Source organism: Cyprinus carpio, chromosome A6 (genome assembly GCF_018340385.1).
Source record: "Cyprinus carpio isolate SPL01 chromosome A6, ASM1834038v1, whole genome shotgun sequence".
NCBI classification, from domain to species: Eukaryota; Metazoa; Chordata; class Actinopteri; order Cypriniformes; family Cyprinidae; genus Cyprinus; species Cyprinus carpio.
In genome coordinates this window covers 23,775,898-23,800,282 of record NC_056577.1, presented here as the reverse complement: position 1 = coordinate 23,800,282, position 24,385 = coordinate 23,775,898, and the positions used below count along the sequence as shown (strand labels likewise).

The following is a 24,385-nucleotide window of genomic DNA, read 5'->3' as shown; positions in this document are numbered from 1 at the left end:
AGTTTCTCTATCACAAGTTTTTTTTTATTTTTTTTTATTAATCATCCCTTTTCAGAGCGAGTCTTTGTGCATAAAGATTGTTGAGTGTTTTATAGGGTGAATGTGACATGAGAAACACCATTATTTTGACCCTTTCTATCAGAGCAGGTCACACAGCTCCTTGTCCAAGCTCTTGTTCTCTCCAGACTGGACTATTGTAATGCTATCTTGGCAGGCCTTTCGGCATATACTATCAAGCCTCTGAAACTGTTCCAGAATGTAGCAGTGAGAGTGGTCTTCAACAAGCTGAAGAAAAACCACATCACACCTCTCTTCATCAGATTCCACTGGATGCCAATAGCTGCTTGCATCAATTTCAAGGTACTGATGTTTGCCTACAAGACAACCACTGGCTCTTCACCAATATACCTAAACTCGCTACATTGCACATTTGAAGGATAAACCATAAATATATTTTAGACAGAAACAGGAAGTTGCTCCAACTCTACATAGCAGAAAAGCACCAAAGGAAGTTAACTGCGGCCAGAAAATACCACAACCCACACATAAGACATTAAGAAATTTGTATGACACAAGATGCTTCAGTTGTTCTGAGATTAAAACAAATCTCAATCTTAAACCTATATTTAACTGATATCCATGACATCAACGGCTGTTAGTGAAGCATGATACCTGACAAAAAAAGGCACCAGGATTGAAATGATTATAAAATTGACTATTTACTTTGTGCACTGACTTCTTCTCAACAGAATTTCCTGAATTGCGTCACATTACTGAAGTAAAATAGGTTGCGAATGTCAGTTTCAGCTAATTCCTGGTGGTCGGTCTGCCTACCTTCTGTCGGGGTTGATTGGGTGATGAAACAACCACAGTGTTGCAGATAGTGAGGGCGATGAAAAAGTCAAAGATGTCACACAGGTCAGGGGGAATTTGGTTCAGGGGCTGACTGTGAAAACGCATGAACTCCATCTGACTACTACACTCATTGACTTTATCCATGAGCTGGGGATCTGGAGTAATGTCCTTTTCCTGTCAAACCAATTAAATAAATGTACAAATATCATTAATCATTGGGTTACTGAGTTATACATGAACAGCTTAAGGTGGAGAGGAAGTGTTTGCTAACCATGGGACTGCTGAAGGCAGTGTGTTTGGACAGAATGCTGGCCCGTTTGGCTTCGGCTCTGCTCCCGGTGCGACGGTGAGATTTGGTGCTCTGTGATCTCAACACCACTTTTCCACTCTGGTGGCTGGTGACGCTGTCCCGCCGTGGGAGAGTCCCACCATGAGATGTACAGTCCTCCTCCTCTGAATCCATTTCCTGGTACATAGCAAGCCTCCTCGCTGTGGGAAAGACACTTAGTTTGTCACTGTTTGAAACATTTGGGCTGTATATGGAAAACCTAAGGCTTCTGGTGCCTTTTCCTCATGCTAATCTTTTATCTGAGCCACCCTAGAGAACTACATTTGATATTAAAATATATATCTATTATTTATTAGGACTGTCAATGTATCATGTTAATTTAGAAGCCCAAACTTAGATATGTTTACATAAAAACGTGTGTGTTTGTGTTTTTTAAATATTTTTAAAAGATTATTTGTAATATTATGAAATTCTATTATTACAACTGTTTCTATTTTAATATTTAAAAATGTAATTTATTCCTGTGATATCAAAACTGAATTTACTGCAGCTATAACTCCAGTCTTCAGTCACATGATCCTTCAAAAAGATCACTCTAATATGCTGATTTGGTGCTTAATAAAAACATTTCTTATTATCATCAATTTTGAAAACAGTTGTGCTGCTTAATATTATTGTGGAAACCACAATCCATTTACTCAAGGACTCTTTTCTTGGGCAATGGACCCTTTTCACATTTCCATGTTTCTCAAATAGACTATGTATAGACTAAACCAAATATATTTTTGGGGTTCCCATTTGCTCAAACAGCAAAAGTAAAACAACATTATAATTATAATATCTTTGCAAATTTTAAAAAGTTTACTTTCTTGCTGAATAAAAGTATCAACTTCATTCAAAAATAAATCTGCTACATGTCTTTGAATGATCTTCATTTGAGGGATTTTTGATATATGCCATTAATTGTAATAACTGAGATTAGTTACATTAATTGGCATATCATGTAATTAACTAAATTTTATATTGATTGACAGCTCTATTATTTATACAACATTTTACTCATATACAGTTAATTAATGGTTTAAAAAGAACTACAATGGCCTTTGTGTTGGCACTGCAGACACTGAGAAATCTAACCATTGGCATCATGCGAGTACTCGACTCCTGCCACAGTACAACGGCGAAACACCATCTTGTTTTCTGTGAGCGTGCCGGTCTTATCAGAGAAAATGTATTGCATCTGGCCCAGGTCTTCTGTGATGTTCAGAGCCCTGCACTGGAGGTGAGAGTCTGTTTCCTCATCGTACAGCTCCATGTCCTGATGGATGAAGTACACCTGGCATATCTTCACTATTTCAATGGAAACAAAGAGCGAGATTGGGATCAGCACCTGCACCAGAGAAAAAGAGAAGTAGAGAGGTTTGTTGTAAGTTCGTGCAGTGTCATCATTTCAACTACCGCTGAGCCTACAACCAGATGGGAATTAAAGGAACCGTTCATTTAAAGTTAAAAGTGTATTATTATTTAATTGAATGGTTAAACTCTTCTACATAAGGAGCATCAATGTTAATCTAAAGCACACGGTAACAATCCCCTTACACCACTTGCTATTCACCTGGAATACTATAATCATGGTCAGGAAGAGATAAATGGCTGAGACCACTGGAGACAAGTCTGTTCCTTCTGGGCTCAGGACGTCAAAGACAGGCCTCTTATCTCCATACTGAAACATCCACAGGCCATGTCCTAGAGGAGGTTTCAGAGACAAACACTTGACAGTAAAAAGCATGTTAAAATGGAATCATGGGTATTATTCTTCAAGAGACAATGAAGATGTTTGAGGAATCTAAAAATGTTGAATGAAACCAAAACAGTCCAATCACTGCTTCCTCAAATCAGATAAATTCATCAGTCACTGTAGGAGTATTTTTTTATCATGGTAAAAAGCATAAAAATAATTAAAATTAAAAATAATAATTATTTTTGCTGAAAAGGCAGTGAAAAATGGTTTAAATATTAAAATAAAGTTATCCAAATTAAACTAACTTCATTTTGCTTGATTATTTTTTTGTTTTTATTAGGGACTTGATGGATGCAAAAGATAAGAAAGTTCATAATAAATGAATTTGGCAGCAAAACAGCTTCACATTATGTAACACTTTAGTTAAAAACAAAAGACTCAAAACAGTAACTCAACAGTAACTAATATTATATGGATAGTTCTAACTGAAGGGATGAGCCACATCTGAAATTTTAAAATAGCCAATATATGAACACCTCATAAAAATTTCAGGCATGAAAGCATTAATAAATACTGTATTGATGCAAAGTTTTACGTACCAATGGCAGAAAAGAGGCACATGACCAGGAGGATGACGACACACCAGAACACGTCTACGTTCATCTGCCGCTCCAGTTTGCTGCGTTTATAACGAGGGCCATTGTTGTTCAGCATTGCTTTTGTCTCATGACCTAAGAATCGGTACAAAGCAAAACACTTTCTTTTTGTAAAGATAATATCAGCTGCACCAGCCAGATGACCAGTCAAACAATTCACCCTTCACCGGGAATTTGATTTACAGGCCATCTGACCAATCAAAATGCAGAATCTGCCATTTTGTCCGACAAAAGTGGTTTGAAACTAGATACCTTCTGATGTTCATTCATGTTTATTTCGTGCTATAATTAGTAAAGAGGAAGAGATCCGTCATGACACAAAGAGTCGCAAAACTGTATTTATTCTCTTCATTTCTTAAAAAAAAAGTAACCTGCTCTGTCTTGTCTTTTGGTGTGTTGTCAGTGTCCTCTTTGCTCCGCAAGGTTTTTTTTAAACTGTGTGAGAACATGGATGTGTGGCATGAAAGCGCCATGGCTTGTCGGACGTAGCAACAGTAACTAAGAGGGGGAGGCAGGTCTTTGCGAATGGTCAATCACGGTATTTGTATGTAAACATGAAATCACAAATCACACAAAATTTGTGAATTAGTTTTTTTTTTTTCATCTTAATACTAAGTATTTAAAAATGTCTTTAAACTTCATTCTTGATGAGAAGCGTGTAAAATAAAAAAAAATAAAAAAAAATAAAGTTAAAATGTATTTTTAACAGAACATTTAAAACTATGTAATTTCCAATAAAACAGCATAATTTGCCAATTATGCATAGTGTAAAATACATAAAATGTAAACATTAAAAAATATTTTTGAAATGGTGGTACCTGCATAGATGACGATTCCTACAGCCTCCTCTGTGTTGCGAATGGTGCAGCCCCTGAGCAGCAGATTGTCTTTGTACAGGCCGTCTCTCCTACCACTGCGATGAATTCTGTCATACACACCATGCAGGTTCATTCATCACACTTGTAACACTACATATCTGTGAGGGCTATACATAGTCTAGTTCCAATCTGAATTCATCCATCCTCATTTGCTAGAACTATATTAGATTGGCCTTTATAACCATATGATGTGGATATTGCCAAGGGATATCTACCTAATTCTGCATCCCTTGTTGTTGACCACAACGATCCATCATATTCGACAGTCCACAGGGTTTCCCCCAGGATCCCTCTTTCAAAGCACAAAATCAATAGTAAAGCCATGACCTCACTAAAACGGCTCTGTACACAGGTAAAGCCCTGAGGCCAACTGGATCTCACGTTCAGTCAATGCAACACTTTTTGTGAAACCCCAAAGCCATGTCATAAAAGAACTGAACAAAGTGAAACGATTCCCAGGATAAATGAGAGTGAAGGAGTGGCAAGGAATGAAATCTTAAATCCGACGAGACCTCCTATCTCAAGGTTGCTCGCGAGTCCAACAACAGGTAAAAGTTCAACGGGCCCCAGGACTAAGTTTCCTGATAAAAATGGTGTCAAATGCAAATTAACTTGCACTGAATGAGCGCTGAATGCTAAACACCTGTGGATGGAGCTCAGTAAGCTTTAATGGAAGCACTAATCCCAGATCTAAATTCAGGATTACATCTGTTAGTTAAAAAGCTGTTCGCTGAACTTTTCCTTTGTCAATTATCTGACAACGCCTCTGGCAAGTTTTTTCATCCCATAGTAGTGCATTTGTCTTTGAGCTTTACCCTGTTTTGTACCCAGACCTGATATTTTAGCTGTCTGAACACTATAACATACAATATAACTAGGCCTATGTATATCATATGCCTGCAAAAAGCATCTTTCTCTAAGGTAATTCATATGTAATTTATGTACTTTGATAGAATAAAATGTATTTTAAGTTAAGATATAAACTGCAATATATAAAAATGCAATATACAAAAAAAAAAAAAAAATTGTTTAGGGGGCTTGTAAAGGCATAGATTTTTAAAAATGCTTCAGAAAAAATCTCTTATGCTCACCAAGGCTTTTGTTATATATTTATTATATTCAAAAACACAGTAAAATATTAATACTTATTATACTTTTCTGTTTTAGTAGATTTTAAAATGTGATTTGTTCCTGTGATGGCAAAGCAGATTTTTTTAACAACTATTATATACAACTATTATAACAACTATAACACAGAAGTATTTTGTGAACAATAAGCCAAAATAATTCAAAATGGCGAAATTACTGAAATACAGCATGTAAAATTAAACACTCGTAAATTTGCTTGGGCATTCATTTGCTCAAAATTATTATATTTTTTGACTCCACTTGAAGGGCACATTAGTTACACAGTATTTACCATTAAGGTGAATGGCTCAAATCAACATGCCCATGCCCTCCAGGTATCATCTCCTTGGTTTGCACAGCACATATTCACCAGCTGGTATGATATCTTAATGCAATACGCTGTCGCTCCAACAAGACACAGTCCTTGGCGCCAACCGTGCATTATGTTCCTACTTTTGCTCCGGTAAGACACTTTGTGGTAACTGGACGAAAAATGCTGGCATCACAACAGAAGCATCTGTTCTCCATCATCCAGGGAAATAAATGTCATAATCCTTCTGGTTCCTGTCGGCTGACTCACTGGCCCTGCTTTCATTACCATGCCATGTGCAGCAGGTTTTCATCAAAACACAGGAGATATACTTCAACCTACACAGCCCTGGCTTGGCTAAAGTTCTTGTTTTACTACTGCTACAGCAGTCTGCTCAAATGTATTATGTATGCTAATCTCAAGCCTTTGACCTGTATGTTTAGCCACCAATAAAACTTTAAGACTGCAAGACAAAACAAGTATAATCTTAATCCACACTTTGAATTTCTAAATATACCAGATTAACAAGCTTTTTTAAACAAGTGAAAATACAGGGATTCCTGGGATTATTCTATGAAACAGGAGTATTTAGTAATTCGATAATGTAATTTAAAGAACATTTTTGTAAGATTTTAAACATCCCATCAGCTTGACAGTAAAATTATTGACAGTTTTACAATTTAATTTGACATTACGAGCCATCAAGGTCAAGAAATTAATGATGATAATTCTATAAATATCCATTTTAAATGATCATATAACATATATTATAGCATGGTAATTAACCAATATCAAGACATCTTATCCCAAGACAAACTTATTGAAGAGATCACTTCTTGAAAATAATAATTTTATCCTTTTTTTTTTTTTTTAATTTAGTACATTAAAATTTTGTGGATATATTTAGAAGAGTCTATAGTAATACTTAGTAAAATTTGGCATCAATTATTGTTACACTCAATAAATATGAATAAGCGAGGATCACAATTATTTGCCCTTGTTTTTAGAAAGGCCCTTAAAAAATAATTTTTGCATCTAAACTCACCAGCTTACAACAAAGGTGGAAAAATATTTCACATACTTCAGCAGCAGCATGGCAGCATTATTTATAGCCTCCTTTCATCTCCCAACTCTAACACTAACAAACAAAAAGATCCATTCCTATAGTACTCCAACAGAGAACACTGCTGGTGAGAGGCTGTATAAGGTACAGTAGAATAATTAGGTAGAATAACAGGCTTGAAAAGTCATCAGAATACTGCTGGAGTAAGAGAAATACACACTGCTTCTCCATTAAAACCATATTAAACTGGATCTATGTGGGTCACAAAATAACCATTCATCCCGTTATTTGAATCTCAGCAGCTAATGGAATTTTAATCACTGCCGGCAAAATAAAACTGTGGAAAGATCTGCTTTGTCTAAATGGTTTATGGAAAAAATAATAATTGAATATAATTAAGGAATACAAATTTTATTATACATTAATAGCTATACATACAGGGTCAAACTTATTTATAATACCCAGATTTGTTAAAGTGAAGAGCTATGAAATTTCCATGGCATTAAGAAATCAATTTTCTTCAAATGATTAGGTTGGGTCATAAATTAAGCAATAATGTAAATGCCCTTAAAATGCATAAATGCATTATACTTACATGTATCCGCGAAATCTGTTGAGGTCATTGTTGGGCTTCTCACATTCAATAACACTGTTGTATTTGAATGGGTCAAACTCACAGTCCTGCAAATGAAAAACAGATTTGCAATTTGGGATCTGAACACTAAACATCTCAAGGGAGATAAATAAAATATTTAAAATTGAATGATTAATGGACAGTTTGTTCAAAAATGAAAAATCTGCCATCATCTAATCAACCTCATGTTGCAAAATTTCAGTTTGTTCCTAATAAAAAAACTTTTTATGATTTTAGAAGACTTTGAAAATATTGGGCACAAGACTTATGTACTACATTTAATGTGCCTTTTTGTATGAAACAATAGCAGCATGAACATTTTCAGAGATTAAGGTAATGAATTTGGGGTAAACTACTAATGTTGTCAACTCTCTTATTAACATCTTAAGACGTTACACATACAGGGTGAGCAGCGGCGAGGGAAATGATTATTTGAATTTGGTGAGTGGTGTGAAATGACTGAAGTTATCTCAGTGGACAATCATAGACCATCTGAATACACACACCATCACATTAACTGTTCTTGACACCAGGATGCTTCTATTCAGCTCTTTACTCAACTTATGGGATGTCACAACAAGCACACCACAGTCCTGAACACTCACCAGGTCGATAAAGCTGCGCACCACCTGCCTCTGCTTGAGGTTGGTTTCGCCGTCCAGTGTGGCCGTCTCAATGTGACACAGACGGTCCGGGTCGCTGCTGCTGAGCAGCAGAACATCCGCTGGCAGAATCTCATTGCAGCGCAGACGAATGAAGTCTCCGACCCTCAACTCTTTCCAGTATTTTTCCACATACTGTTTCTCATTCCTTCAAAGGGCAAAAGAAAACAAATGCAATTTACCCATCATCATGTCGCCAAGTAAAGAGGCTTTGTTATTTCACAGAAGCCACTTGTGTCCTATAGGCACGAGCCTTTAAATATTTAATATTCAAATCATTAAATTTAATTTTAATGTTCCATGTTGAGATTGACGGATGGATGGAAATTTTCTAGAAATCTACAAAGTCTCAGATTCATTGATTGAGATACCACAGACACAAAACATACCCAGACATTTGGTGAAAACGAATCAGAACTTCCTCAGGTCCGATTAAACAGACTAAAACATGTTACATTTTTACAATTTGCTTTATTTACCATAAATGTATTTTGACACTTTGCTGCTTGTGTTGTTTTCTGCATAAGCAGTGAACATATCCGTAAGCAGTAAAAGTGAAAAACAAGACCAAACAAACTCTACACAAGACTGAACAATAAACAAACCACATCAGTGCCGTGTTCAGAACTGGGAGGTTAGTGTTCATGGTGCTGGCTTAACTTGATGGGCAACATGACGCCTATTTCAGGAGGACAAAAATAATATTACAGGCCTTTGGCAAACATAGCTGCAGGGACTCTGGCTCTCTGAGCGCCGCTGCTAAACAAACCTTCCTTCTGTTTCTTTTCCCGCCTTTCCACACATAAGAGTGCTCTTTTACTGCCACATGGGAATGTGGAGCAACCTCTTATACAAACTCAGCTTCAAGAGATGTGTACAAAGTAGAGGAAGACCTAATTCTCGATGGTTTAAGAGAGGGAGTTGCCTGATGGGAAAGGAGGAAAGGTTGCCACCAGGAGGTTTCTATGAGTCTCTTGACAGACAATAGAGTGCTGCAGGAATGTACTTTTGTAGGCCGGTCAATGGGTCTATAGGGTTATCATTTTGTCGCTGGGTTCCTATTGGGTTGTTTTCATAAGAACAAGGGTGATGCTAACTCACACACAGGTGATATATCCCTCACTGCGGTGCTTTTGAGGAAGTCACATAAATGACAAAAAAAAAAAACATTAAACCACTCATATTTTCACCTGTTATTTTTGCAACGCTGTTTGGAGGCATGTGAATTACACAGTTCACCTTAAAATCAACTTTGGCTGATTACAGGCATATGACTATGAGGGTCAGTCAGGTCGGACAACATCCAGCTGTAAGTATATAAACACGTCATTGAGAGGAAGCAGGGAGAGACCAGGGTGGTCATGAGGATGTTGCACTGATAATGCAATTCACAATCTAGCTTATTTTAATAAATAATTCTGGTCACTGTAAAATCTTTTGAAAGTTAAGGATTTGCAGGAGTAGGCTTGTAAACATCCATAGGTCAGATAATGATACATAGATGAAAAAAGAGCAGCCGAAGAGGGAAAGAAAATTAAGTTTAGAGAGATAATAAATAAAGGAAACAAGGATGACCAATAGCACATTATTCACAGATTCAGTTTCAGGTTAGATCTAAGTTTTAAAGTTCTCCTTAAAAGTCATCAAATATACAAAAAATATCACATGTGAATATCATGAAAATGTCACTTCATGAAATCTTGAGCATTCAAATAATATATCTGACTTGCAATTGTGTCGTTTTATCAAGCTAAATGCATTTAGTGCTCCAGACCAAAATATATATATTAACTTAAGAAGCCATTGGCTTCTATAAGAAAAAAAAAAATAGGCACCAAACTATTTTAAGTGCTACGGAATAAATGTTTTCTTTCTCTTTCATTCTTTCTTTCTTTCTTTCTTTCTTTCTTTCTTTCTTTCTAACTTCAGTCATACTGTCATATGTTTATCAGTATTTTAATCCATCTCTTACATAAACATAAAACTTTCAGTCATACTGTCATATGTTTATCAGTATTTTAATCCATCTTGTAGATGTCCTGGGAACTAAGGTTCACTTAAAGTGGAAACTAAACATCTTTTCCAACTTGAGAACTATACAGTCACAAAAAAATGTTTATTACACAGAATCTGTGCCAATATCATTGGCCATAACTATATCAGCATCACTTGGCATTGAATGTAGTTTTGGCTCCTAATCAATGCATCCTATAAATGCTGTCACATGTCTTGCACACATTCAGTCTGTTTTTCTTCATTAGTAACATGCAATTATATAGGAGGTAGCAGGGTTGGGCCGATAGACAATGCCATCATCCATCGCCAATGGCTGACAGACATCATGACATGTCCAGGAAGTTACAGCACAAACTGCTTTAAGGATGAACTCTATTTGGCAGGACAGTGTGTGCATGTATCACATCCAGATCTATGATTTTGTGTTATTGAATTATTGAAGACATGTGCCCTAACTCACATATCACACACAGCTGAATTGTCTCTGAGAGAGGAGAGAATGAAAAAAAAAAAAAAAAAAAAAAAAAAATAGATACACTAAATTATGGCTGCATGTGGCATAAGGAAGAATATAATAAGCGGAGGTTAGAAAACATGACAAGTTATTTATAAACCTGCAACAAAGCTACAATAAAGAACTTGATTTAACATCAATAACTACTAAATAATGCATTTGAAAATAATGCAAAATAAATTCATTAAATGTCCATACCCCATATATCTTTATTAGATGTTTGTATTAATTATGAATTCATAATAATCATATTAGTCCATAAACACTGACATAGGCATTGTAGCACAGCTAAATCTCAATACAAGCATTCACCAAATGTAGGAAACACAATATATTCAATTCAATTTTATTATATGTGCCGACAGGGCTATTTCTTTGTTCATTTTTATGCATACTCTCACTCAAAGATAATCACCAAGTGTTGTAAATGTAAGAATTGGGATCTATGCTGAGCGCAGTCATGTGTCACAACAAACCCTCACGTGGAGTCAGTGATTGTTTTTATTTCACCTCTGGAGGTCGAGGTCATACTCTAGAACCCCTTAAGTGTTGCCTACAGTATTTAAAAAATAAAAAATAAAAAAAATAAGATGATCCGTTTTCATTTTTTGAAACTCCAAAGTTCTAAAAAGCTGTTACAAGCAATAACAAACAATACGTTATTTGAAAAGTAGCACATGACCCTGATGAAGAATATACAAAATATCATACACCAGCTAATTAAGAAAGTAATGTGCAAAGAAATGCAGTTGGGAATGGATATGGACTGATATTCGAGCACAGTCCTACAGGGAAAAGGCCACTGTCTGGAACTGAACTTTAAGGTCATTTCCTCTAGAAACACAACGTGGAAACGGTCCAGCAACAAGACTTCCGAGAGAAAACAAGCTGCTCAGCAGAATAAAAGCTTCTATGGGTGTATCTAGTCAACAGAAAGCAAAGGCTGGTCTCCTACTAATATTCCTTTAAATGATATTCTCCTGGTTGATATTCCTTTGATTTCTGTAAATCCAAAATGTCCCACACATACAGGTTAATAATGCATCACAAAGCTGAACATCCAGTATAAAATAAATAATAACTGAACAGTGTCAGACCACCCAAAGTAAGCCTTCGAAACACTGCCAGAATCTAGTGCGGAAAAACTGCGTGGGACAAGTGTGTCATTAAAGTGTTTTAAAACTGTATCAGAGATTAAAAAGTATTCTAGGTGAACCTGAGCCATTTGAGAGAGTGTGAAACATCTCACCCTGCAAAAGCTCTAAATTCCTTGAATTCCTGTCTCCTGTCCTGTCTCAACTCTCACTGAAGAAAACAAGCCTTGATATCAAAATCCCCCAGGAAACCATGTCACATTGTACACAGATTTTCATAAAAACAACACAATATTTTTGTTGTAAGCATTTGAAAAGAGCAGCAAGTAACACAATAGAAAGTCTTTTGATCCTGCTGCTGCCAGCAGAACACAGGAAAGGAGGGGACGCAGACAATTCTATTGTTTTCTTGATCCCTCTGTCTCTCTTGAAAAATTACTTGCATTATTTTACGAGTTGCATTTGATAGTGCTTTCAAACACACAATAGACCATAACATAAAAAAAAAAAATTTCAGGCATTTCAAATCATCATCAACCCAGTGTGTATCCTGATTAGGCAAATTATTTAACCAGTACACAGTGGGATCTGCATTTGCAATAATCAGTCCCTGTAACATTCAACGTTATTGAAACACTTTTTGTGCAGTATGAATAAAGGGGGAAACATTCAAGCGCTTGCAGGATTATTAAGTTAAATGTATAAAATGTATTTTATAAAAAGACCATATGTATTTCAGACCCTGCTTTAAAGGTTCACAGCTTAAGTTTACAACTGTGACATACAATGCCATAACATTCTGATCTGAACAAAATATAACATCTGCTTAATATCCATGAAAAATAAAGTTCTTGCACGATTCCTAAAGAAAACAAAATTGTAAAACAAAAATACAGATGTTGAACATTCTCAGCACCTTTCAACTTGGATTTCACAGGTTTTTCAGTATGTATTTATGCTTTGTGTGGAATCGCAAAAAAGGCCTCCATCACGAAAGAAAGCTGCATCCGCGCGGCGATCCTACCGCCCACCACGCCCCACACAAAATCACTTTACACGGGACGTGGCAAGCGGCGGAACCGAGGTGCCATCCGCACCGCAGTTCTGGAGTGGACGTTACAGCAAAAGTCCAAATGACATCACACTTCAGCTTTGTACACCGAGGCATGAACTGGAACAATTCTTTCATCCTCCATTACTGGCAGCGAAATGTATTAACGCTAACGATAGTGGCGTGCCTTTAATGCTAGCATTTCCTGTCACTGTTTAAGTTCAGAGATGAAGACTGCTATCTAGCGGACGGGATACGAAATCAAAACGAAACCGCCATGAATCTTGTATGATTTTTATTTTTATTTTTTTGATATCGATATTCCGTTTTTGAGAATCGATAAAGTATCGCCAAAGTATCATGCTATTCACGTGTATCGATATTTTCTTACACCCCTAGTCAATAATGCATCACAAAGCATAGAGACTTAGTCTAAACCTTGAGCCTGAACTAAAAACAAGCAATCAGGGATAAGATTCATTGATATTTGGCCTTCCTAACCAACAGACACCTTCAGAAAATGAAACCAGGGCCTTTTATAATGCTGCTGATACAATATTACACAGGAAGACATTGTAAAAATACCCTGTTTGCAGATAATTTAACAAAAAGAGGCCACCGCATGCAGAACAAAAAAGAAAGAAAAAAAAAAAAAAAACTTCTTACATAGGCCACTTATGATTTCCTTATAAGTTTGACAGATTTGGAAATCACGCAAGGGAGAACTAGAAACCAGACTAGAGATCTGCATTTGACATCAGCACGTTGCTAAACTAATAACATGACATTATAATAGTAAGCATAAAAAAACACTGCACACGCAAATATTAGGTAAGATACTACCATTCAAAATGAAAATTTTTAGGTTTTAAATTTTTTTAAAGGAATTAATACTTTCATTCAACAAGGATGCATTCAACTGATCACAAGTCACAATAAAGACAGTAACACTGTTACAAAAGGTTTGTTTCAAATAAATGTCCTTCAAATCAGCATATTATGATTTCTGAAGGATCATGTGACACTGAAGGCTGGCTGGCTGCTGAAAATTCAGCTTTGCCATCACAAAAATAAGTTACATTTCAAAATATATTCAAATAGAAAACTGCCGTTTTGAATGATAATAAAATGTATAATTTTACTGTATTTTTTGATCAAATAAATGCAGACTCGGTGAGCATAAGAGACGATTTTAGCAAAACATTAACAATATTACAGACCCTTTGAACGGTAGTGTATAGCCTATATGTACACACAACACACACAAACCCAGTTGGCCAAAGACAATGACAAAGCAACTGAAGTTAGAAAGCTTGTGAAATCATTTTAAAACAACCCATAATGTTATCCACATGGTTTAAAATAAATTACTTCTCTAATTTCTCAGCTGTTTTGAAGTTTGTGTGCAGTCAAACATTTAATCCATGGATGAGGCAAGATGCAAAGCATGATGAAAGACAGAAGAAATTCTGCAATATCCACATTCCTTTATCATTTTAACCACTTTTACATCATTGTGCAATAACACAATACAAAATGGAAAAATGTTGACCAAATATTTTCATATGCATCACTGCCACACACAACACTGCAGTGTTCGACAACAAACTGTTTTATACTCAGAAAGTATATCAAATCTCTCCTATAACAAGCTATTAAATCACTTGGTTGTTTCCATAACATCAGACAACATGACACTTGCATCAGATGTCTGTAGTTAGAGTGTAGTGCCTGGATGCCGTGCACACGTGGAAAACATTGTTCAGATACAAAAACATCCTGTTGAACCCAGAGGAGTTGCTAGAGAGAAAGAAAACTGTCTGGTCCCATTGTACAATTCACATTTGGAATGTTTAAGACATTATTCATTAGCACTAAAGGGAAATGAGTCCTTTACAGTGGCTAGTAATTGAAATGAGTCTCCGTGGCAAACTTTGCAATCATAATAAAGGTCAAATCAGGTTCAGCCAGGGTGATACCATACTGTGAATTCAATCTGCTGTAATTCAGTGTTGCTTTGTTAGCAACAGGAGCAGTTTTCAAAATAGAGTCATTTGTTTTGAGAAGATTCAATCAAGCCCATGCTTGAGAGCAACATTGACACAGCACAAGCTCAGACTGTGCAGTCTGAGAAACACTGTGGCTTTTGACAGAGCTGATACATGGCTTTAACATGGCTGACAGAGACGCTTTTCATCAAGAAATACAGTCTCCAGACTGACTCTCTGACTCCAAAAAATAAACAAGTGGAAGCCCTCAAAAGCAGAGATGAGAGATGGGCTGATCTCAAAACGTTTTTTTTTTTTTTTTTTTTAAATGACAGTAACAGAGAAAGCATGACAACGTCCTTCATTTCTGTACAAAGTGAACTTTCCTGACATGTTTTATCTGCTAAAGGGCCTGTAGATCAAGTGGATGGAGGTGAATAGTTCGTTCACACTATAAGCACACTGTGTTTATCCCCAAGGACAAAACTGAAATCCCCATTTTTGAATGGTCACCAATGGCACATAAAGCAACAAAGATTGCTAAAGTCAACAGATTTTACAATGATCAGATTATGATGCTGGCATCTTTCTGAAGTCATTTTTAACCCCCTATAATTTGGCTCTGAATCTCAGGTGGAAATTGCCATTTTGACCCCCTCTACAAAATAGTAGATTATTCAGTAAATATTAATTCATGACATAATATTTTGGCTTTTATCACTGTTTATCTTTCTTCAGAAAAAATATTAACAAAATCAAAAAATCAAGCCGGGGACCTCTGGTTGAGTTGACACATGATGACCCTATCACTTTTATTCATATATTGAATTTGTTTTTATTTTTATTTTTTTCATTTTGAAAATCAAACTGTTGCCTTGGCAGCTAACTGAAATAAAATGAGTACTTTTAAAAATAATTGTATTTATAAAAGTTTTATTTGTAAAGTTTTTGCTTACTATGACAACCCTGCATTCAACACAAAAAGAGAATAAAAGACATTACCTGAGGTGATCAACTACAGTTAAATAACATTCCTAATGCCAATAAACCTATACTTATGTTCAGACAAACATGGCTAAATATACATTAAACTCACTGGAATTCATTGATGACATAAATGAGTGACACTGAAGTCTGAAATACACACCCATATCAGCCACTCTGTGTGAGATGTTTCACACAACAAAATGTACCAAAATATAAAGACAGCACACTAATACTGATCCCAACCGGAGTCTCATAAATCCAGTGAGTTACCAACCTAGACAGCATTTGTTTTTTTGGACCCAAAGGCTTTTCATACTGATTTTAAACTCACGTTTAATCCAAAACAGTTCAATAAACCGGTAAACCATTTCAGTTTCTCACGTGTAATTGTCAAGGGGATGAGCATCACTTTTAATCCTGGGTTAATTAAACCTAGCTCCATACAAACAGTATGCCATGCTGGTGTGTAATTGGGAGTTGAGACAACCAATCAATCAACTTCACTCATTTAATATTTATGCACTTTAAATATGAATCTTGGAGAGTTTCATGTTGTCTATATCAAAGTCTGAAGGGAGACGTTACACATGTTAAACGAGAAAAAAAAAGAAAGAAAGAAAAAAAAAAGCTGATTTACGTAGCAAATGGACAATGTATTTGCCCAATCCATATATTATTAACCTCCTAAATAAGCAAATAAGAACGCTAAACCAGCGTTTCAGAAAGAAAAGTACTGACTGAAATCTCAGAACCTGATTACCAGATTGATGGACAGTTTGAAAATTACAAAACAACCCAGGATTACAACGTTCAAGCGTAAAAAAGCCCAACAGGTGCCTTTTCAAAACGTTGTTGCTTAAGAAGACAAAGCATTAGTTTGAGATCCGCCATAAAACTCTAGAAGATTAGTTTGAGATAAGAGCCACATCCCGAGAATCCTCGTTCAACAGGTAGACAGGCCCACAGATCCTTAGCAGCCAGGCAAAATCTGTGTCCGTTCTCGACGAGGAAAACTAAACAGACACATGGCTTTATGACACTTTCAAGCACGTGCTTACCTGCTGTAAACGAGACAGTCCATATGATTGATTTCTTTATCCGAGCGGTGTCGTCTGTAATCCTCCCATAAATCCTTGATAGCGGTAACGGACAAAATAAAAACCACAGGGGCAAGAGCCAACTCTGGTTGAAAAGCATTGACCACAGGCACGAAATTCAGTAAGGCTATGAAAACAAAATACACGTTGGCAAATCGGTGGAACTGCTCGAAGAGGTTCTTCGGTAGGAAAGAAAGCAGAGTGTATTTTGTGGTTTTGATCTTATTGTTTGCATAGTGTCTGTTGGGGTTATCCCCTCCTTTGGTATGGTCATATAAAATGTTGGCGTGCACAGTCCTTGTTTTGCTCTCCTTTTTGCTTTTCCTTCTTTTATGCTTTTTCACTTTAGTACTTTTCGTTTCTCCAGACTCTCCGGTCTCTCGCGCCATACTTCGGCCAAAACTTTGTCTCTTTCCCTTGAACCAATAAAGATGCTATCTATGTTATCATGCTGATCCTCCTTGACGACGAAGGGCCTTATGAAAAGTTCTTCACTCTGTTTTATCGTCCTCACCCATCGCTACCTTTCTCTCGTCAGCACTGAAAAGTTTTACAACGGCATCTTTTTTCCCTCAGTGGATAAAGATGCTTTAAGGCAGGTCCGAACAAACATTTTCGCTATATAAATCATTAGGATAAACCTACAGACGAGCATTCCTTGTTTAAAGTCCACCCGTATGATTGTGCATGCGGTGTTTTACGCAGGCCGTGTTGAAAAAACAAGCCAATCATGGGAGGTACAAAATTAACGTCACCGCCGACGCAAATAAACCTCCGCCCACCTACCAATGAAACATCTTAACTGGAAGTGCCACGCGTTACCATTGAGAAAAAGTGTTTCCCGTTGTAAGCTGCAAGCAATGGCGCGGGAAGGGGGGTGCTGCGGGGGCTGCAGCCCCCCCCGTCATAGCATCAGCCCCCCCTGGTGGGGGGCTGTGGACTAACCTAATATTGTACTTAAAAACGTGAAAAAAATAAAAAAAATAAAATAAAAAACAGACATAACAATGTGTTTAATGTGGCATTAAGATATAGTGTATAAGATATAAACTAATGATTAATTATTTTAATATTTCGTTGATAAAAGACTAACCTAGCCTCCTCAGGAATGCTTCCGTCACCGTCAGAATAATTGGCTTCCGTCAGAATAATGGGCGTTTACTAGCCGCTCTCAAGCGCACGACCGCATGCATAATTTTGCCACAAAGAACCGGCTGAAGAAATGATTATGAATTTGTCAAAAATAGCAAGGAGACATTTAATTGTTTATTAATAAAATGGCGTTTTCTGTGTCGCTGCAAAGACGATGCGGACTCGCCATGAACGCCAGAGAGAAATGCACATTTCATATGGATTAGGCCTACATATTCAGAGAGTAGCCTATTTATTTTCATTTTGAATATTTTCGTTTAAAAAGTAGACATTTTTAAGCTTTCTATAATAGATAGCCTATATTTCTCAAAACTGTCTGTGAGGCACAAGCTGAGTTTCTGCGCCCTCCAGTTCACGTGCAATACAAGTGATGTGCCGGCACCTTATTACATTGTCTGCTAATATATTTGCTTGTTTAAATACAGGCAATGGGTTGATAAAATATTGATCAAAATTAAGATACAATTTATACAAAACGAAAATCTTTTAAACAGAGTCTTTCTACAAAACAAAACTCAATAAAGTGGTCAAAATCATGTCTTACCTACTCCATGTCTCATAGAATATTGAGCATGATGTATCATATCTTTCTCATGCTGCATGCTCACTTTCATAATAAAGATTGATTAAATAAATAAAAAAATTACATTAGCCTATAATATTTAAACAAATATGAAACCAAATATGTTTTCTTTAATGGCTACAACACATAGCCTAAACAGTACAGAGATTTTTTTTTTTTTAATTATTTTTTTTATTTATTTATTTTTATTAAACATCAAAGGTACAAGTACATCAAGTACAATTTTTGTGTATAAAACAGTAACAATCACGCCAGGGGAGAAGACTAGTAGAGAAATTTCATGTCGTCAGTCACAACATAATGACGTCACATATTTTCCAACCCAGCCCTCAGCCCCCCCCGCATGAAACAGCTTCCAGCGCGCCTGGCTGCAAGTATAAATACACTTTGTTTTGTTGAACTCAACCGGCAACGGAGGTTGTGTCCAATCGGTTGTATTATGTTAAAGGGAAGGTTCACAAAAACCTGTCAGAATGATAGCTTCAGTCACAACAGACAAAAAGTACATTGTACGGACAAAAAGATTCTCTCATTCACTCAGTGAGTCCTTATCATCAGTTCTTTTGAATGAAGCAAAACACAATTTTATTTAATCAGACATCTGGATAAAGAGGAGCAGGGTCAGAATTAACCAGAATCTAGAAAAGGTTGATAGTCTGGATTTAATGTAGATGTAAGTTAGCTGTAGCAGTCAGATTTCTGCATTCAATTGTTCCATGAGCAATTGTTGTATGTAGCTAATAAGAAACTGTGAGAAAAAAAAAGTTCTGTGTCTAGTATTATTGCTGGCATTTTATTTGTGTTGTTCTCCTTGCCGTCTGCTTGTGTTGTCATCCCTGTTTAGTTTTCTTTTTAATAAGTTCTCACCATCTTCCAAAAACTCTGAATATTATTATAAAGCTCAGAGATAAAACCTATGGACTACAGCTTTAAGTTTACAGAACAAAAAGATAAATGCATCTAAAAGTTTAAAAAAAAAACCTCATTACTGAGAAAAAAAATCTGAATGTTCTATATTAGTTTACCTGTCCTAGTATCTATCAAATGCATTGCAGAAAGTTCAAGGAGAGCATTAACTTATAAAGCAAAAAATCGAGCTGAATGCTGGACGAGGAGGATGACACAGGCAGACGACACAAACAGATGACAAGGGAGGACGACAGATAAAACAAGAGCAATAACAGCAGATAAAGACAAATTGTACAATGCAGTCAATACTTTTTTTGGCACAAAGTACACAATCATTTTTGGAAAAAGTGTTTCATAAATGACAGAACAAGTCGATATAAATAAAAAAGCATACACATCAACATACTAATTTCTGAGATAACGACAAAAGTATAGTACAAAGCATTCACTCCTTTTTGGAACAAGCGGAACCTCATAAACACATGGACCAGACAAAATTAGTCAAAGTTGTTCTGTTTGAGTTACTGTTTGATATTGTGTGCACTATTTAGAGTTACTCTTGTGCTTTTGTTATCCATTTATTTTCCAAACAGCCACGATTGTTCAAATTAAGATTTTTTCCAAAGTAATTCTAATAACAAATTGACAACATTTGTTTATGTGGTTAAAAAAAAAAATTACAGAAGTAAAAAAGCTCAAAATAGAGTGATTTATATATTGTTTACTATTGTAAATTCTTTAGTATGGTAGTAGCAGAGTAGGTTTTGGGATGGTTGCCTTCCCACAGGACTATTAAACAGACCACACCAAAAATGTAGATATTTCAGTACAATTAAAAATAGCACATGAATGTTTCATTACATAGTGATCATAACAAATCTACGCCCTTTTGGTGGAGATTCCTGTAGCCATGAAACTATTAATGATTCTGTATGTTTATATTACTGCCACAAACAAGTTAATCGGCTTCGCTGTGACTCAGGAGCCTGCAATTAGACAAAAGCAAATGTGCCGCCTAGTGCAGTTTAATAAACTTTCTGATCTGTTTATCCCTTGTTATCTTCTGACTGAATAAGACCATCTGTCTTAAGAATGCAGAAAAACAACTTTGCAATAACTCTGTATGTTAAGTTGAGGCCTGAATTTAAAAAAGTTATTCATCCATTGCATAACAGACAAACTGAAGATTATTACAACTGTGTAATGTGAGTGGATATAAGACTGCTTTTGTTGCAATTGCATAAGCAAGTTGGCAAAGTTTGATTACAGGAATAGGTGGGTTAATACTACTGCTGATGTACCCTTGAGCAGAGAAGGGAACAAAGCAAGTTGTCTCTGTGCTCTGACATCTGTCTGCTGCAGCGTAAACCAGCTGTTGAATTTCTAGTTATCTATAGAATCTAAGTGATAAATCATGACAATGAGGTAAGATCTAGTTTTAAATAGATAAACCAGTTGCTATCGCTATTGATCAGGTGGAAAAACACTTTCTGACATCAACAGAGGCATACATTAGTAACTGTGTGTCGCTTTGTTCTTTTATGAAAATGCTGAGCATAGGTCATTTTTTTTCTTCTGTTTCTTCTGTTTATTACCTACTGGTGTAAATGAAGGATATTTCTGCAGGGAGTGTGCTGCATGATGATTTATGTGTCTGCCTGCAAAGTCACAGATTTTAAACTTCTATTTATCTTAAGGGCATTTCAGTGTACCATGCTTTGCTTTTTTAAACTCAGCTCAGGGTGTTTTATATACTCTCTTGGGTGTAAACAAAAAGCAGCACTGCATTTAGAATAACTCTGAAACTTCTTGTAGTAAATGTATAGTTGGCTGGTAATGGACTGGATCTGGTTTTTACTGTTTGGAATCCAGTTCAACACTAATTCAGTTATAGCTTGCATGGCTGTCTTTGATTAAGTAAATTAACGTTGCAATGTAAATTGCTTGAATTTGTCTGAATACATACATTTTTCTTGTTTGAATAAACACACAAGCAGTTACATTTAATACTTCATTCACAATGCAGGAATTCCAAGGCCAGCTCCATCAACATGATGGTTTATTCAAAATAGTCATGTGAAATTGGCTTTGGATAGAGATTCTTTAGCCTATGTTAAAGAGTTTTTTTTGTCACTACACAGTCAATTATGTCATAATTTCCCAGAAAAATTGTAAATTCCCAGAATTTTTTGACAAAAAAATGAAATAAGATGAATCACGTTCAGCCTTTTCCCACACTAAACAGCACATAGCTTTCTCTCATCTGTGAAAAGCGCATCATTGCAGTGGTTTTCTGGCAGTCGGTTTGACTACTTGGAAATGTTCCCTTATCTTGCTACTGTTTTTCAGGTCTGTGTTGGGTCTGTAGCAGTGTGCTGCAGTGTCTCAGGACCGGCACTCTTTGACCATGCATCACGGGGAAATTGAATTGTTCCCTAATGCCAAGATGCCACAGAGTCCAATCAGCCATTATTTTTTTCCCAAACCCAACAGCTGGACACTGGCACTGCAAATCAAGAACGACAGTGGGCTGGATAGGGGCCTGATTGATCTCCCACTGCCCCATGCACTCAGGGCTAAATGACCCAGCACTCACAATTCTGCTGAGATCTGGAGCTTTGGATAGATGCAGCCTCCACTTCCAATAAACCTGGAGAGTGTCCATGCCTGCCGGCTGCCTTTGAAACCTGATTCAGCATTTGCCACTGTTTTGCTGCTCTACATCATTGTGCTTAGCAAGTGGATTAAGTATTGTCATTTAGCAAATCAAATGAATCTTGAATTAGAACATTTAGCTGTTGATGGTGTTTATGGGTTCTGTCTGACGAAGCTGCCCCCTTGTGGTACGGCTGTTGTCATTTTTTTTTTTTTTTTTTTACAGCCTGTTTCATTTGTCTTGTTAAATTTCGGAGATTGTGGTGTCATCAACTGAAAATATTTGCATCACTTATCAATGATTTCATCGTTTTACACATCACCAGTGTTTGCACAGGCTAATTAAAATGAAAGCCAAATAATTCATTTGAGTCATCTAATCACAGTAAATCATACCTGAATGCATCTCCATAACCGTGATGACTGATGTTAAAGGTAGCATGATTTATTATTGACAAAACTTTTAAGATGATTCACATTATTTAGGCTCGATCTTATTCATTAAAGGGAACCATTTAACAGTTTGGGAATAACTTTTGTTCTTTTAAGACTAACTGTAAAAATGGCTAGCTGTACTGTAGATTTGTTCATTCACAATTTACTAAGAATACAATTTTCTTACAGATGAACCACCATTATATTTTGGCACTTATCCAGGAAACCTGTAAACACATACTGTCATTCACATCTGATAGTTTTTTTCATCATAATTCAATGTTTAATATCATTATCAACCATTACAATGACCTAGTGAGCCATGAAATTTATGTAAGTTGTCCAAATATCTCCACATTTCACACCAGAATGCAGTTGATGCTTTGCAATGTTTTGCAGGAAAGATAATCAACGAGTTGGTTGAACTTTGATATGCTCAAGAACAGTGTCACCAATAAAGTATGGAGTGCCACAAGGATCTGTCCTAGGTCCTCTGCTATTTTCAATATACATGTTACCCCTTGGTAATATTACTAGAAAATACTGAATTAATTTCCATTGTTATGCTGATGATACTCAACTATATATCTCAACAAGACCAGATGAAACATCTAAATGATCTAAGCTAACAGTGTATTAAACATGTAAAAGATTGGATGACCAATAATTTTCTCCTATTGAATTCGGATAAGACAGAGAAATTACTTATTGGACCAAAAAGCAGTGCACAGAATCTCTTGGATTACAATTTGCAACTGGATGTACTATTACTTCCTCTACAGTCAAAAATCTGGGTGCTATAATAGACAGCAACTTATCTTTTGAAAATCATATTTCCCATGTTACAAAAACAGCATTCTTCCATCTTAGAAACATTGCCAAGCTACGAAACATGTTATTCTGTTCTTGATGCAGAATAGCTAGTTCATGCACTCATTACCTCTAGACTGGACTTTTTTAATGCACTGCTAGGTGGTGGTCTTGCATCTTCAATAAACAAGCTACAGGTAGTCCAAAATGCAGCGGCTAGAGTCCTTATCAGGTCAAGAAAATATGATCATATAGCCCCAATTTTACAGTCTCTGCACTGGCTACCTATTAAGTTCTGTATCAGTTACAAAAAAATATTACTTATACCTACAAGGCCCTTAATGGTTTAGCTCCTGTGTACCTTACTAGCCTTCTACCACACTAAAATACATCACGCTCCCTGAAGTCGCAAAACTCTTGACTTTTGGTTGTACCTAGGATAGCAAAGTCCACTAAAGGAGGTAGAGCTTTTTCACATTTGGCTCCCAAAATCTGGAATAGCCTTCCTGATAACTTTTGGGGTTCAGACACAGTCTCTCTGTTTAAATCTCTTTGGCCAAGCATTCAAATAATGCATCTCATAATCTTGTACTGCAGTTATATCTGATTAAATGCACATTATTATTCCTTAGCTTGGGTTGAACAAATCAATTTTGCTTGGTTGGATCAGCAGCTACGCTAATTATGTCTCTATTTGTTTCTCTGTTTCTGCCATGGGATGTCAATAGGAATTACACAAGCTTCAGTCTGGATCCAGCCCTTACAAAGACCTGAGATGAATGAACACCTGAGAAGAGATGATGCACACCCTCAGATGATGCCAACCCCAAAACAACATAAACTATCAAATTTTGCTACAAGTTTGATTGCAACTTATA

The 24,385-nt window shown here is 36.3% G+C and overlaps 1 protein-coding gene across 1 annotated transcript in view; it reads right to left on the bottom strand.

Moving 5' to 3' along the window:
• atp10a (ATPase phospholipid transporting 10A) overlaps positions 1–17,675 on the bottom strand; it is a 42,900-nt gene extending 25,225 nt beyond the window's left edge. Inside the window, exons 1-9 of the mRNA XM_042758516.1 lie at positions 16,925–17,675; positions 8,160–8,364; positions 7,516–7,601; positions 4,360–4,466; positions 3,485–3,616; positions 2,760–2,890; positions 2,282–2,534; positions 1,127–1,344; positions 835–1,029 (exon numbers count right to left, since the gene is read on the bottom strand). Of these exons, the coding sequence (XP_042614450.1) occupies positions 835–1,029; positions 1,127–1,344; positions 2,282–2,534; positions 2,760–2,890; positions 3,485–3,616; positions 4,360–4,466; positions 7,516–7,601; positions 8,160–8,364; positions 16,925–17,352 (1,755 nt within the window). The 5' untranslated portion in view covers positions 17,353–17,675. The remainder of the gene's footprint in view (positions 1–834; positions 1,030–1,126; positions 1,345–2,281; positions 2,535–2,759; positions 2,891–3,484; positions 3,617–4,359; positions 4,467–7,515; positions 7,602–8,159; positions 8,365–16,924) is intronic.
• Between the last annotated feature and the right edge of the window lie 6,710 nt (positions 17,676–24,385).